The sequence below is a fragment of the Odontesthes bonariensis genome, chromosome 11, assembly GCF_027942865.1.
Source record: "Odontesthes bonariensis isolate fOdoBon6 chromosome 11, fOdoBon6.hap1, whole genome shotgun sequence".
Taxonomy (NCBI): Eukaryota; Metazoa; Chordata; class Actinopteri; order Atheriniformes; family Atherinopsidae; genus Odontesthes; species Odontesthes bonariensis.
The window spans coordinates 10,913,837-10,929,406 of record NC_134516.1 but is presented as its reverse complement, the minus strand read 5'-3'; the positions used below and the strand labels follow the sequence as shown (position 1 = coordinate 10,929,406).

General features: G+C 44.9%; 1 protein-coding gene across 15 annotated transcripts in view; it reads left to right on the top strand.

The window, feature by feature from the left end:
* Nucleotides 1-15,570, top strand: part of LOC142391618 (uncharacterized) — a 73,813-nt gene that overhangs the window by 43,532 nt on the left and 14,711 nt on the right. For 11 of the 15 annotated variants that reach the window (XM_075477513.1, XM_075477509.1, XM_075477510.1 and 8 more), the window contains 4 exons: nucleotides 9,021-9,172; nucleotides 9,816-9,890; nucleotides 11,366-11,590; nucleotides 12,744-15,440. In XM_075477513.1, the coding sequence (XP_075333628.1) occupies nucleotides 9,034-9,172; nucleotides 9,816-9,890; nucleotides 11,366-11,590; nucleotides 12,744-15,440 (3,136 nt within the window). In that variant the 5' untranslated portion in view covers nucleotides 9,021-9,033. The remainder of the gene's footprint in view (nucleotides 1-9,020; nucleotides 9,173-9,815; nucleotides 9,891-11,365; nucleotides 11,591-12,743; nucleotides 15,441-15,570) is intronic. The other 4 variants (XM_075477521.1, XM_075477520.1, XM_075477511.1 and 1 more) reach the window with 3 other exon arrangements.

Genomic DNA, 15,570 nt, shown 5'->3' with positions numbered 1-15,570 from the left:
CATTATGCCTTAACTCCCCCGTGTCTCTTGCTGAATCAGCGAAATTTAATCTGCTGGTCTGCTGCCGCACAAGAGTAGGAAGCCACTGCAGTGGGTTGATTACAGGTCACTGACCCGTCAACCGTCCCACTGTTGTCCTTGCAGCTACTGATTTGTGTGGGCTGCAGCACACCATACGACACCAGTGCTTCAACTCGCATCCCCTTATTTTTCCAATAAACCTACAACTCTGATCAGTCTGTAATAGTGAGTTTGTTACAAATGAACAAAACTGCAATGTTTTTCACCTTTTGTAATCATCTACTGTGTTTAATCAAACCGTTTAAGTGCAGCGTGCAGCAGAAATCTAACAAACCCCTAGAGTTTGAGTTGCATTGGGAGATCATTTTGATTTTTGAACAATCTACACTTTTTTTTTGTGTCTTTCTTTTCTAATTTCCTTGTCAGGCACGGTGCACATTTATCAGCATCGCTGTAAAATGGCCCGGTGTAAATGAAAAAGGTACAACATATAACACATTAAGGTCGTACGGAAGAAAACAAAAATAGGTGGAAAGAGGAGCGTGCGAGTGAAAACGAGACATTATGGAATTGGCAGGTAGAATCGGCAGTTTGAGCTTAGCGACATGAAATCCCGTTACATTAGAGAGGTGAAGCCAGATGGGACATTATCTGGCAAACGGACAAAAAAAAGCAAAATGAAAGCAGAAAAAACAAGCTTGCTGGAGGTCTGTCTGACAGTTCCCCTTTTAAGAGCACACGCAAGAGAATGGAAAGAATCACTGTTCCAAACATTAATTTGACTTTGTTTTTATAATGTTACATAAAACATTATATAAAGAAATTTGATGTTTTAACTGTTTATGGTCCTCACTGAGGAAAAAAAAGCACATAAAAATGTTTATTTGTGATCTTATTTTTGTTGTTGTTTTTTTTTTTTTAATTTCCTTGAAGCGATAATGACTGGAGTGATGCCCACAAATGATTGGTGTGTGGCGCTCCATGGTGATAGAGTCAACAACAACGGCCCAACACACACTTTCTTATAGCAGCGAATAGCTAAACTGCACACTGTGGTGCTTAGCGCTGCCACCTCACAGCGAGGTTTCTCCTGGCTGCGGCTTTTCTGTGTGAGGTCTGCATGGTCTTCCCTTGGATGCGAGGATTCTCTCCGGATACTGTGGCTTCCTCTCTCAGTCCAAAACCGTGCATGTTTAAGCGGCCTTGGGAGCATTCTTTGCGAGAGAATGAAAGCATGGAAATAAGTTTTCGGTAGCTGAAAGTGATAGTTCGCCTCTTTTGACATGAAGCTGTATGACATCCCATATTAGCAATATCATTTATGAGCATTAACTTACCCCCCGCTGCGTCCTGTGAGCCGAGTTCCAGCCTCGTTTTGGCGTTGACGAATGTAGTTAGTTGGCTAAGGCTTAAAAAATAAAGCGTTTTGCTTCTCAAAACAAAATGCGTTCAAAAGAGTAATACATTTGCATCACAAAATCGTCCACCCAGAAAAAGTCAGACCTCACAATCGCTTGGCGCTATTTTTGCCTCCCTTAATATCAATGTGTTCAGCCACCTGCCGATAGCCGCACCTGTTACGGTGTTTACTGCTCGGAAGCAGGGGACTGCTCGGTCTGCACTTCGGTCAGCACGGTTTATATAGCCCGTAGTGATACGAAGGGAGAGAGAAAATAGCGCCAAGCGATTGTGAGGTCTGACTTTTTCTGGAGAACGATTTTGTAATGCAAATGTATTACTCTTTTGAACGCATATTGTTTTGAGAAGCAAGACGCTTTATTTTTTAAGCCCTAGTGAACTAGCCGGACTACCTTCATCAACACCAAAACGAAGCTGGAACTCAGCTCACAGGACGCAGCAGGCGGTAAGAAAATGTTCATAAATGATATTGCTAATATGGGATGTCATACTGCTTCGTGTCAAAAGACGCGAACTATCCCTTTAACGTGTCGGGTATTTTCCGATGATTCTGACTTTGTGAGTATGTCAGTCAACCATCCATCCATCCATCTTCTATAACCGCTGAATCCGTCAGTCGGGTTGCGGGGGGGTTGGAGCCTATCGCAGCAGTCAATGGGCGAGAGGCAGGGTACACCCTGGACAAGCCGCCAGTCCATCACAGGGCCATACACGCTCACACTCACTCATAAGGACAATTTTAGAGACACCAATTAACTTAACATGCATGTTTTTGGACAGTGGGAGGAAGCCGGAGTACCCGGAGAGAACCCACGCATACACTGGGAGAACATGCAAACTCCACACAGAAAGGCCCCAGCCGGGTGTTGAACCTGGAACCTTCTTGCTGTTAGGCGACGGTGCTAACCACCACACCACCGTGTAGCCCCTAACAAGATAATAAGGAAACAAAAAAAAATGTGATTTCCATTTGATGGAATGTCAGAAAGACGAGGATGAGAGGCCACATGGTGGTGTGGTGCATGTTCTCCCTGTGCATGCCGCGGTTCTCTCCAGGCTTCCTCCCACCATTCAAAAACATGCATGTTAGGTTCATTGGTTCGATGGACTGGCGACCTGTCCAGGGTGTACCCCGCCTTTCACTTGATGACAGCCAAGATATGCTCCTTGCAACCCCGCATTGGATTAAGCAAGTATAAAAAAAAATGGGCGAATGGATAGTTTGGATGACAACACAGAGCATTATGTTGGAAGCCCATGCTTGCATTTGGTGTTAATCATCCCATGAAAGACTGGAGAGATGAAACTCGTCCTTAAAAATCGGGGACCATGCAGAATCTGTGGTCACAGAGGTTCTTAGACATACATTCGGCCGCCCATACAAAGGATTAAGGCCAGGTTGGCCTACTGCGACAGGCTGACGGAGAGCCTCCCTCCTAAATGGATGGTGACATTCCGATGTGAACGGCGCTCCATGCAGGCGTGATGGGTGACCCAGATCGGGGGTGGGGTTGGCGGGAGGAGGGGGTGAGGCGCAGACAGCGAGGGAAGTGAGTTGGGATTAAGGCTCGGGTGGGGCGAAGTCCGTGGAGAAGAGGGCTGCAGGGGGTGGAAGGTAGAGCCATGAACGTGCGAGACGGCAGAGCTGAGAGACGAAAAGAAAAAAAAAAGAGGAAGAGAGAGAAGACTGTCAACCTCAGGCCTGCTGCCACACCTACTCGTCTCTTTGAGAAAGCACGCTGGCGCTTTCAATTTAAGACATCAACTCCGAGATGCGATGAGATCTGACGGTCCTTCCTTGACTCTCACCGTCGATGTAACCCTTTCAAGAATAGGATGCTGCATGCTGAGCAGTTGTCAACTAATCGTTGGGCTTCGTCCCTCTAAATATATAAAGGTCACAATTAAAAGGTCAGAATTCTAAAAACAAAAACGCATAATGTGATAATATCCCGACAAGACAGGCTAATAAAGCTTCCATGTAGAAGGTAAGGGTGGTCAAGAGTGGTTTGAAAGCTGTTAAAGAACAATTAATGGCCTCAAAAGCCGCTTTCGGACAGACCGTTCTAAGAAAGTAGTTATCAGAACTACCCTCCTCGAATTTCGTTCTGATAACTATCCTTCCCCAGCGGAACTGTTTCAGTCTGCATTCGCACATGAGTCGGGACCTGATAGGGACTGATGCGCCGCGCGCAGCCGTCTGCTTCAGTGACGTGTTAGCCGTTAGCCGTTTAGCGCTACATTCAAACACAAAACAAAACGGTAAAAGTAAGGAGAGTAGAAAAAACACCACCAAGAAGCTAATATGGAGAGCGGGGAGGCCACTGTGTTTATGGTCTGCATGATGGTGATATTAATCATGGACAATCACATCAGGCGTCTAATATCGAGGCTGGAAAAGCTCACAGAGAGAGTCAGGAGATACTTTTTCATTTCATGAAGGAAGAAAGGAGAGCAGAGCGCTGCAGACAAATGAGACCAGTGTAAGTTTAACTTATTAAACACTCGCCGGTTGTGTCCGTGTATGAGTAAACATTTCAGCCGTGATAGCATGACATGGGGCGTAGCTACCGACCACCACACACCTCCGTTAGATCGTTCTATAGAACCATGAAAAGACCCGACCTCGGAGAAGGAGCTAAATAGTTATAGGAACTAAGGGAGAAAGCCCCGAGTTCCTGTATGTCCGAACACGGGAGAAAACGGCCCCGCGGATTAAAAGGTTATTAGAACTGCCAAAGGTTCCTACAGTCCGAAAGCGGCTAAAGTTTGCTTGCAGGGTGTTGTCGTGTGATCTTCTTGCTCATTAAATAATTATTTCACGTCAGTTCATTAGTTAGCTGAAAAGCAAATTGCAGTATCACCCCTCAAAGTGTTTTCTGTAAGGTCTTTGGAGAAATTCTTGCTGTGGAAAAAGCATTTCCATCGGAGCAGAATATGTCTCACTCAACATTCAGCTTTGTTATTCTGCAGCTGACTTTGGGTGTTTTTTTGGGGGGGAGGGTTGGGATGATTGCCATTACACAGTTTATCCTATTCACACTAACACAGCTAGACTGGTAAACAGCTAAAAGGGAGCAACAAGAAAGAGCACTGTCGGCTCACGTTAACCACAGGATGACAGGACGTGCCTGGAGAGCAAGGTCTGGAGAGTGGGCAGACCTAAACTGCAGGAGAAAAATAAATAAACTACTTGGCACAAGTTTCAAAAGTCACAAGAAGTCAAGAGAATAAGCCAGTCTTATGATCAGCTTTCAGAACATAACTTAGGTTCGAGAAATGGCCATTTTAGCTGCATTTGGACCAGATGTTGACACCCCAATTCTGGACCTAACCTACCAGATCTGGGCCATTATTGGGTTTCACTGGGCACAAAACAGTTTTGGCCAGCCATTGTAGCGTGACTTTGATCAAATACAGTTAATTTCTTTGGTCAAATGATGTCTAAACATTCAATTCAGATCGTTATCATTAACTTTAGTCAGAGGACATCAAAGGTAAAATTTAGAGGTGAGAACAATTTATTTATCTCTTCCACAAAGTAGCATAAAAACATGTGATTTGGGCTCCATTTGTATTCATACAAACAAATATATGTTGTAAGGAATAAATAAAACTATGTACAGCAAAAAATAAAAGAATAAGCAGTTTTATATCATTATGTAATGGCATCATCACAGAGTAGTGTAACAACGTGGATGGAACCAATTCAAATTGAAATGAAATCAATTCGAAAATGCATGCATGGATGTATTTTCTGCATCTTCTTATGTAGCTGTGCGAGCTGAATTGTAATAAAAGAACATGATCCTGACAGTCCAGATGAAAGTGGGCTCGCTGAGGCAGGTAGATGGTGGCATCTTCAACACCATCCCCAGGACGATAAGCAAACTGTAGTGGGTCCTTAAAGGTTTCATATGTTTTTTTTTAGGTGAGCCAATAACAGTCTCTCCAGGACTTTCCTGATATGTGATATTTCCATAGTCTCTGAGGGCAAATGCACGAAATTTTGTAATAACAAGGCAAGATGTCTTCTACAGCACTGGAACATTCTCTTGACTCAGGCTATGGTTGAAGAGGTGCTGTAGAATCCCACATAGCTGTTTTGCACAGGCTTTTAGGACCCGGGGCTGACACCATCTGGACCTGCAGCCCTGTTCTGGTTCAGCCTCTCCTTTTTTCTCGTCACCTGACTGCTGGGGGCCACATAGGCTGTAGGTGAAGGCAGTGGAGGTCTCAGGTGTCCTGATGTGGGGGGAGATGTTGGTGCGGCTGTGTTAAGTTGACTGATGGAGGGTGACATTATGAAGGTGTGACAAGGAAGATGTGGGTAAACTTCAGGGCGGCGGGGTCTGTGTTGCCGGGAGACAGGAGAGGAGCATGCTGAGTTGACCTGAGCTGAACCTTCACAGAATAAGTCCATCTGTTTATTTTCTCTGGTGGAGCAGAGGACAACGTGTTAAAACGTTGTAAGTGTAATTGAGAGGGAGAGTTGGTTGAAATCTCCAGAAATCACCATGAATGCGTTGGGGTTGTTTTTGATGACGTCACATACTGTGATTGGTTGGCACCTGCAGGTTAAACGTAAACCGCTACCAGAATAACACAGATCTATCACTCTGCCGGCAGTTCAGTGTTCGGGGTACAGATTATCTCCCCAAAATTTCCCATCAATATCAAAGGAAGACCGTCTGTATCTTCTTCCACCTGTTTTTTTCCGTTTAGCTCTCACGGCGTTTCTTCTTCGTGGATTTTGTCTCGTTTTAGGGCTTCGGTTGGCATCTGGAAAGCCTACTTAGCTCCCGTCGTTTGTAAATGACTCGTTGAATTAAGTAAGTGATGCATAAACGAGCTAAAAGTGATAACCAGATATAAGTGATTGGCTAGGTATATATTGTTTAGTTAGCTAAAAGTTACAAACACTTCACATATTTCGCTAACGGTGGGTAGTTTAAAAAAAGTGTTGGCGAGGTTAGCTTATGAGAAAAAAGGCGAATTAGCATAAAATACGCAGCTCAAAAAGCTAAAAAACAATCATTAAAATGGCCAGATTATTGGCTAACAGTCATGGAAAAGCGTGTTAGCTTCTGCCACAAAACATTTTTGCCACTGTATCTGTTTCTGTATATCTGGTTTAAAATTGCTTCAGGAAGATGTTCATTTTGAACATTCCTGATAGTTACATGAGTAACATTTGAAAAGATTGTTGACATTTGAAATAAAAGTTTCCCTCTGGTGTCCCTCGAGTCAAATTGACCCGGGACATATTAGGGGCTTTAAAAACAATTCTAACTTAAAATTTTATTTAATAAACCATTGACATATGTGATATTTATCTCAATTTCAAACAACTCAAACATAATTTTTTAATGAATTCAATCAGTCTCTACTAGAACACAATTAACAATGGAAGCGTGACTACTCTTATGTCATAAGGTATTAATTGATGTTAAAAATCCACTAGACTTGGGTGTCATAAATCATGCTTATCTTGGAAAAAATGCATTATTATTATTAGTGTTTATATTATATCGATGCATTACAGGCTAAAACATCCAGCATGTTGTAAAAGATCACGAGTGGCCACTGTAGCGTTCTTCTTTGATAGCTGTAGCAGGCCAGCAGCTCGTCTAGGTTGTTTACCCCTCCTTTGGTGGCATTGTAGTCAAGTATGACCTCTGGCTAACGGTCCTCCCTGCTACTTTTTCTTGCATCCCTGTGTAGAGTGCTTAGGAGCACTCTGTGCTTTGATGATAATAATGTAGCATTGTGTGTGTCTGTGTAAGCGGGGAAAACTGACCCGAAGACCGCATGAAGGATGTAAAAAAATTGTTTTTTTTTCATTTATAAATGTTTATCACAGAAAATAAGCTAAGGCCATTGAGTTTCAGGTCGAATAAACCTATACTTATACCATTTTTTTTAATTTTTTTTTTTTTTAAACTGGTCAATTTCACCCGGACACCATACATGGGTTAAGACTCAAGCAGGCCACCACTGAACATGAGAAAACAAGAATTTTGTTGTAAACCTTTTCGTTTTGGCACATTAATTAGATCCAGATTTATTCATTACAAAGGTCCTTATTGTGCCAGATGGTCCTACACCATAGCGGCATAAGTAATGATAATATAAGTGACCTCTAAAGCATCTCCGTTGTATTCACAGGTGTTTTTTTTTTTAACCGTATGCTTCTAGGTGAGACCATCACACCAACATAACCAACAAAGGATGACCAGTACCTTTTCCTTTATGCATTTGAATTAATGAGGGTAAGGTGTGGCGTGCATGTGCTCCTCAGTTAGATGAAGAAAACTCTTTCTGTTCTGGCAGTGTGTGACGTGTGGCATCGTATTGCCAAAACAGCAGCCGAAAGCAGGTCAATGCCGTTCCAAAACCACCGTCATCACGGGCAGCCTGTCAGCGCACCAGTTTTCTTCCTTAGCAACAGCTGAGACCAGACTCGCTTGTGACTGAGCCCTGGGCTCAGATTTTTCCCTCTCAGACAGTTTGGCCCAGTATCTTTGAGTGTCAGTAGGTCTTTCTCCTCCTCCCTCCTCCCATATTTTTTTCTCCTCTCACTGCGGCAGACATAAGCCACGATCGCTGTGAGACTGTTGCCGTGCGCCTCTGCAGGGCAGGAGACAAGAGGCCAGGAATATGTTTTAAGAGAGAAAGCTGCCTATAGTTCCACTTTTTAGGGAATAGATGTATTTACTCTGCTGCTGATACTGTTGATCTTGGACTTAATTTGGGTGCAGCTGCTTAATGACAATGACGCGCTTTTGCTGTCAGGCACCAGATGGCCCCCTGCTAGTTTTTTTACGTGTTTTCTCTGAGGGAAAACATGCTGCTTTTATGAGGGTACATCCTTAATTAGAAATCAGATACTTTGATCAATTAAGAGGCTTAACCCGTTTATGTAATTATTAATTAATAAGAGACTGTAGCATTATTAGCAGTGGGAGTGAATAGGGGCTGCTGCCTGTTATGTCTTGAATTTGGTTTTTCAAATTCATGTTTATGGAGATTTTTTCTTTTGTCTAAATGGGGCGAGCCTATCAAAACCATCTGCTGGACCCGCAAAAGACCTGTTCTAGTTGCCACGGTAACAACCTTCTCATCAGTGTGTGTGTGTGTGTGTGTGTGTGTGTGTGTGTGTGTGGGGTGGGGGGGTTTCCAGCATTTTCTTCCCCATAAGTATTTTGTAGGCTTTCCACTGTCGTATTCACAAGTGATGTGCCATTAAGTCAGTATATTTAACCCAACGAGTGCAGTAGGTGTGAAACAGAGCGGGGAAAAACGGTGAATCGTGATTGTGATTCACAACCAGTAATGTATACACGGTCTGTGTCAGCACATGGATGCTGAGACAAAGACCGGAGCTGGTTAGGGGGAGACGACGTGGCTCCTGACTCCCTCTGCTGGCTGATTTGTGAAGCTTTACTGCGAGGAGTGCATCTTTAGAATTGCTCCCTCCCTGCACTGGTCCCATCTCCTCTTATTTACCCCTCCACGTTATTATGTCTGGGCTCAGATCCACCAGGTGACCTGTCTCTCCCCCCCCCCGGTTTTCCCAGCAGGCAGGCAGGCATGGCAGACGGCAGGCAGCCAGAAGAGCACTGGGCCTCAAACGGCCAGGAGAACGACGAGAACAACTACTCCACCTACAGCTCTGCCTACAGGGAGAATGGATACCACGGTGGGGCAGCTGCACACCCTGCAACGACAGGTAGGTACATATTTGCAGGTGCTCGCATAAGCATGTGCATGCAGCGTAGTGTCAGTGACATTGATCGGACCGCGTACACACACACACACACACACACCGCCAGATGGGTCTACTGCTGTGAGTGTTGTCATTTGCTCCATGATGCCTTGCTAGGGCAATCAATCCCCTTTAGGCAGTTGGGACAGATCAAACTATGAATGAGTGCTGAGCAATTTGCAGTAGCTCTGTTCACAAAGGCAGACTCTTGTGGGTTAGACCAAACACATTTTTTTAATGTTTTCTGCGAGTAGATCAGAAATCTTTCAGGTCTAAAGGACATCAAATGTGGTCTCCTTTCAAATTTTTGCTCGCTGTGTGGATCCTGGAGTGAGTAAGCATGGGCTATCAAATTAAATATGAAGTGATGCTAATGATAGTAATGCTTTCTAAATAAGGGGGATTTTCTTATGGATACATGAAAAGGAACACGTAGTGCTCTATTTGCCTCTGCCTCCAGTAGACAGTAAACAAAATGCCCTGCTCTTCAGAGGGAGGCCACACACAGAGAAAAGGCCAGCAGAGTTACTTGTTTCTCATTTCCTTCCTCCCATCCATGTCTCGTCTCCCCGGTTTGTCTCTTTCTCTTTCTTCTCTCCCTTCACAGTGGATGACTCAGCCAATTTGCCTCCCTCCCCTCCCCCCTCTCCATCCGCTGAGCAGATTGGGCCCGTGGCACAAGGTACACACACTTAAAAACCGCTTCAGAACATCCAGGATGTGAATGGTGGTGGGAGTGACACAAATATCACGAAAACAAAGACACCCGAACTCACAGATTTTAAGAGACCGCTCTCAAGCCTCCTTCTCCTGGTTTTCTGCCTCTTTGCACATCGGATGATCGACGTATCACCTGTAAGCACGTGCCACACGTCCCGATGTCCCGCTCACTCTTTAGTTCATCCCGATTATTTCAGTATTCTTACACACAACGATATGAGTCAACCCTAGATTAAAGGACAGAACCAACACATACACACACAGTCTTCCCTTAGGCATTAGTACATAACCTGCCACTGGAGCCCTTTTATTCCATTAGTCTACTTTTGCTATGTCAGCATCTCATTCGTTGTTCCTTTGCTCATTCTGTCTATTGATTTTCTCCAGAAGTAAATCACAGAATGACGTTCAGCTCTTTGCTCACAGAGATCAATGCTGTTTTCATGCCATTCATTTTGCATGTGGCACGCAATCACAGACGTCTGGATTAGCTAACTCTCACTGCACGGGCAAGGGTTACTTGTCTCTGTTTAAAGGCGCTATAGTTTATTTTGAAAGATCAGTCTCTGTTAACCAGATAACCGGGCAAGGTCACGGTTTGTGGAAGTCGGCGGCGGCCTTTCCGTTTAGGCTACGTTTACGACCATTGTTCTCGACCTTGCGAACAGCATCGTGACCAAAAACGGATGTCCCATCGCCTGGTGCGCTGGGATCATTTCGACCCGTCGTGCACCTCTTGATTTTTAGTAGGTCGTCTGAAAAATGGAAACGCCGAAAGAAAGATTGTGAAAGGAGGTCACTCTCTATAGGGATCTGTACGGCAAAATCTACTGTTTAGGATGAAGGCTGCAGCACACTTGGTGCTGCGCTGGCATCCCAGTTCACTATCGCAACAACCAATGCGTTAAGCTTAATCAGCCCATTTGTCTTTGAGACCTCGGGTGGATCGCAACTCGACCATTTTGGACGCAGCTGGCAATGGCATCGGTGCGCTTGGCTTAGCAAAAAACCAACTGTTACCTGCTGCAAGTTTTATTTCTAGTTACCTTCCAGCCTGCAGGAGATGGACCAGCGTCGCCACCTGCTGCCTATGAAAGTGGAGTTAGACTCCAAGGCTGATCAGTTTTGATCTTTAAATATGGGCAGTAATCTTTAAAAGACAAATTACACGCATGTTTTCTTTATTGTTGAAATATGTTGTTTTACAACTGTTGTAAGATCCCATTCTTTATCAAATGTGAAACCTTCTATCTCTTTAGACATGCCTCTTTTATGTTAATGTTGTTTCTGTGCTTATCGACAATGAGTCGGCGAGAAGGTGTGTTGATTGCAGCCCATGCATCTCCATCCGAGCCGAAAGTGTCTCTCAACCCATGTAAGCGCAGTCTTGTTGTCGTCCATTTGTCTCATCTGTGTGTCTCCCTTCCCTGCTCGAAGAGGGTATAGTAGAGGTTGTCAGTCAACCGCAGGATGATGATGAGGAGGCTCCGGGGGAGCTCGGCAGTTACCAGGAGGAAGTGGCATATAAGCAACCAGGAGACACGCTCTTAGAGCAGACAGATTATGTAACAGAGCCCCAGTCTTTGGGCTGCCTGGAAGCTCAGACTCCCGAGGCACTTAATGGAGGAAGTCATCAAGTTGAACACATCCCATCACAACAAGGTGTGTGTGGTTTTGACTACAGCTTGAGTGAGGGCACTGTATGCGTGAGCGATCGACGTTGTTCTCCGTGAAAGTACGTGTGAGTGAGCGAGTGACCAAACGTTTGCCCATTACCTGTTATGCATGGACTGTTGTGCTCTGTAAAGGGGTGCAAAAGCTCTCCGCTCTTGATTTACAAATTGTAATGCAGCTCAGGCTTTCCTGCCAGCCTTCCTGCCGCTTTGTTGCTCTGAATTCCTTAAGCTTCAGCTTGAGTCCTTGAAGTTGCCACGTGACATTTTCATTTTGATGCTATTCACGCCAAACATAACCATTTGCTTTTCGTGAACGCCCAATCAACCATATTCTAGTTGATCATTTCTGCACTTTAGCATTGCCAGCTACATTGCAAGCTCAGTTATCGCTGTTGAAACTGTCATTGTTAATGTCAGTGTTGCCAGAAGTTGTTGTCCGTATACTTTATGTGGGTTTTTGCTGGGATATTGTGTGTGGGGGGGAGGGGGAAGCAGTGTCTGAGCACACCCACCTTTTTGGGTGCTTCACAAATCAGTCTTGAATGTGTTTTGAGTTTGTTGTATTTCACTCGCTTTTCGATTTCACTGTTATTTTCATTTCATTCCAAGGCAAAAGATGTTTTCCTATTGTTGTGTAAAACACACTTTTAATTTTAAAATGAATTTGTAATCACACTAATTGATATTGTACCCCAAAGAAATTGACTCATTATTAAGCTACATAAAGATGAATTTATGTCCACACTATGTCCACACTTGAAATAGAAACAGTCATTAACATCAGTACATAAAATAAAACATTTTCTGTATGAACAAGTAGTCGATTTTGTTATTTTATCCCTGCAATAGGAATTCAATCGCTGGTTTACCATTATTTCTTCATTATCTAACATCATGCAACTCATTCCTTCATTCCAGTTCTGCACGCTATCTTTGATGCTGTGACCCCCTCCTGTGCTGTTGTGGCCTGTCACAAAATACACTGTGCTGTGTGTTTTGCTTGATGGAGAGCTACTGTATCTATGTGCAAAAGGCAATCGGCTTGACTGTATGGGCTAGCTTTTTTGTGGATGCTGCAAGCAAAGCTTTTGTCAGATGTGGGTCGACGCAAGGTTGTACGGTTTCCTTCAAACTCACAGCCCAGCCGGAGGGGAGCGACAGCACGGCATCCTGTGAATCTGCAGAGAAACAAGAGGAGCGGGACGTGACGTCGATACACGAAGAACAGGTGGCTGCTGAGAGGGTGAAACCTGAAGGGGAAGAGCTTGCCTCGAATGAACCTTCCCATCCCGCTTTGAAAGAGCAAGATTCTTCAGATGCTTCCTCAAGTAAACAGGCTTACGAAGAGAGAGAAGATCTCATTGAAGAAGCTACTAAAAGCCACCCTATTTCGGAGTCTAAAGCAAAAGAACTCGGAGAACCTTCACTGACAGAGGACCCGTCAAATCTGAAGGCAGAAGAAAATTTGGGAACGTTATTAACGTGTGATTCAGGAGCCCTTATGAGTGAATGCAAGGAAAAAACGGGACCAGCTGAGGCAATAAGTAAGGAGGGCCAAGATGGTAGCATTCCGAAAGTCGACCAGAGGCAAGAAATCTTGAAGTCCAGTCCAGAGACGGGCATGTCATCGAAAGTCACATCGGATATACTAATGGAGTATGACTCAGGATCAGAAACTTACTTTGAGACATCCTCAAAAAGCCAAGAGAAGGAGTCACCACAAAGTTATTATGAGCTCGGCACAACAGAAGATACGAAGTTAAGTGGAGAAAATGAAACTGTTTCGCAAAAACCGGAAGAACAACAAGAGGAAAAAGTCAGGACGTCACCTGGTAAGAAGGCATTGGCGCAAAGAAGTCTCTCCCTAAACATAACCGTTGGGTCTTCAGCTGGACAGCCAGTAATGGCAGACAAGTCAAGGACCGTCGCGGAGAGGTTGTGTCCGATCAGTGGAAGCTTTGAGGAATCAGAGCTTTCTCTCTTAACTCCATCTGTGGAGACCCGAGCACCCAAGCTTCCACCAGCAGTCTCCATTACCCCAACATCAACCGCATCGCCTGAAGATATCGCGCCAAGGGCAGAAGCACCTTCCGATAAGCACACATCTTGTTTAGAACAATCAGTAAGCCTCTCTGAGATGTTGGACCTGGCTGGAGCCCTACCTCGCCTCTCACTAGAGAGGAGGGAGCTTGACCACATGAGACGGAAGTCAGTACCTGCCAATGTATCAGCACTGGTGGGGAGTTCTTTGGCCAAGCTTGCCTTGGCAGATGAAACCTCAAGGATGGTGGCAGGGGAACGTCAGCTGGAGGAACTCGGCTACTGTGTTTTCAGTGAGTGTTCAGCACCCATGCCTTCTCCTGCCGATGTGCCCAGTCCCGGGGACTCTCCACACCAGCGTTTCCCATCAATGGAGGGTGAAGTAGAGGAGAACCTTGGCATCGTGGAAGTTGAAGACGCTCAGAAACAAATACAGCAAGATCATAAAGAAATAGACTCAGAAATCTCTCAAAAAGCAATACTGGAAAAGAAAGATTCACCAGTAAAGACTTCCCTGATTCTTGAAAGGGCAGTGACAAGCGGAATAAAACCTGATCGCCTAAGAATCCCAATGACAACATCGAAAGACAGACTGACTGAATTTCGTCTGGAGACTGGCCTGCCTGGGGACATAAAGATCCAAGCAATCCCTGAGGTGGATATTGAAAAAGACCCCTCGAGAGAAGCTTCTCCTATCCCACCAGACAATTCCTTTACTTTTACTCCCGCAGAGACTGGATGCAAAGCACCCCCGACTCCCTCTACCCCCAAGTCCCCAGCTGATGCACCCTCAGTAACTGAAGTCACTAAAGAGAAGGAAAAAAAGGATTGCTCACCAGAGGACACATTAGAGTCCGAGAGGGTTGATGCCAAACCAGAGTTTGAGAAAGTTATGCTGCAGCCTGAGCACAAAAATCCAGAAGATGAAAGCGATCAGCCAGATATGACCAGCATAGGAATGTCCTCAGCAACATCTCAATCTTTACAGGACAGCAAAGAAGATGGAGATGACAAAACAATTCAATGTGAGCATGAAACACCTATAAGATTAGAAGGAATAGAAAAGCAAGAGTCCTCAGATGCCACTGAGCATCGAAGCACTGCAAAGCCCGCAGATGAGGAAGATTCTAAAATTCAGTTACAAGAAGTGACTCTGGCGAAAAGCTCAGCAAAGCCACAAATGTCCTCACCAATCATTGTTATACCTCAAGCACAAGTGGAGGAAGAGGACGATATTGAGATTGCTGAAGAACCACAAGAGATGATGGAGGGAGCCGAGGAGCTTTCGTGCCCCAAGGCAGACCAAGCAGAGGGCAGTCAAAGTAGAGAAGAGCAAGTGAGGCTGACGGTCGGGGATCAGATGCTGGAAGACGATCCAAAGTCTGGAGCCGAAGAATGGAGTCGCAGTGCCCTAAACAGTGACGACGGGGAGCCAGCGACCGACAGCTCTCACTTGTCCCCATGCTCTGACCATGACCTATCGCAGCAGACGGAGGAAGCAGGTGAAGACGGAGACGTGGATAAAGAAGAGAAGGACTCACCAGCAGAGAAGGTGGAAGGGATGACAGAAGAGGGTGAAGAGGTTAAAAAAGGCCAAACAAGGGAGGAGGAATCGGAGGAAGTTGGCTCTGATTGCGTCGTTGAGAGTAGGGAGAAGGAAATTGTGGAAGAAGGAGATGGGAGAAAGGAGATGGATGTTGAAATTGACCAGGAGGCGACCAGTGACAAAGCTAACGATGAAACCACCATGGATGTGTCCGTCCTCGAGACAGACAGTGCCTGGATGGATTCACAAGGTATCCAGAACTGGTAGAATTTTAAAATATATCACTTGCACAATGTTTCTGAAAGGCCTTAGATGTGTTTGTTTAAATGTTTTAGCGTTTGAAAAAAATTACAGTTAGCATAAAAAAGAAAGCTTTTGTC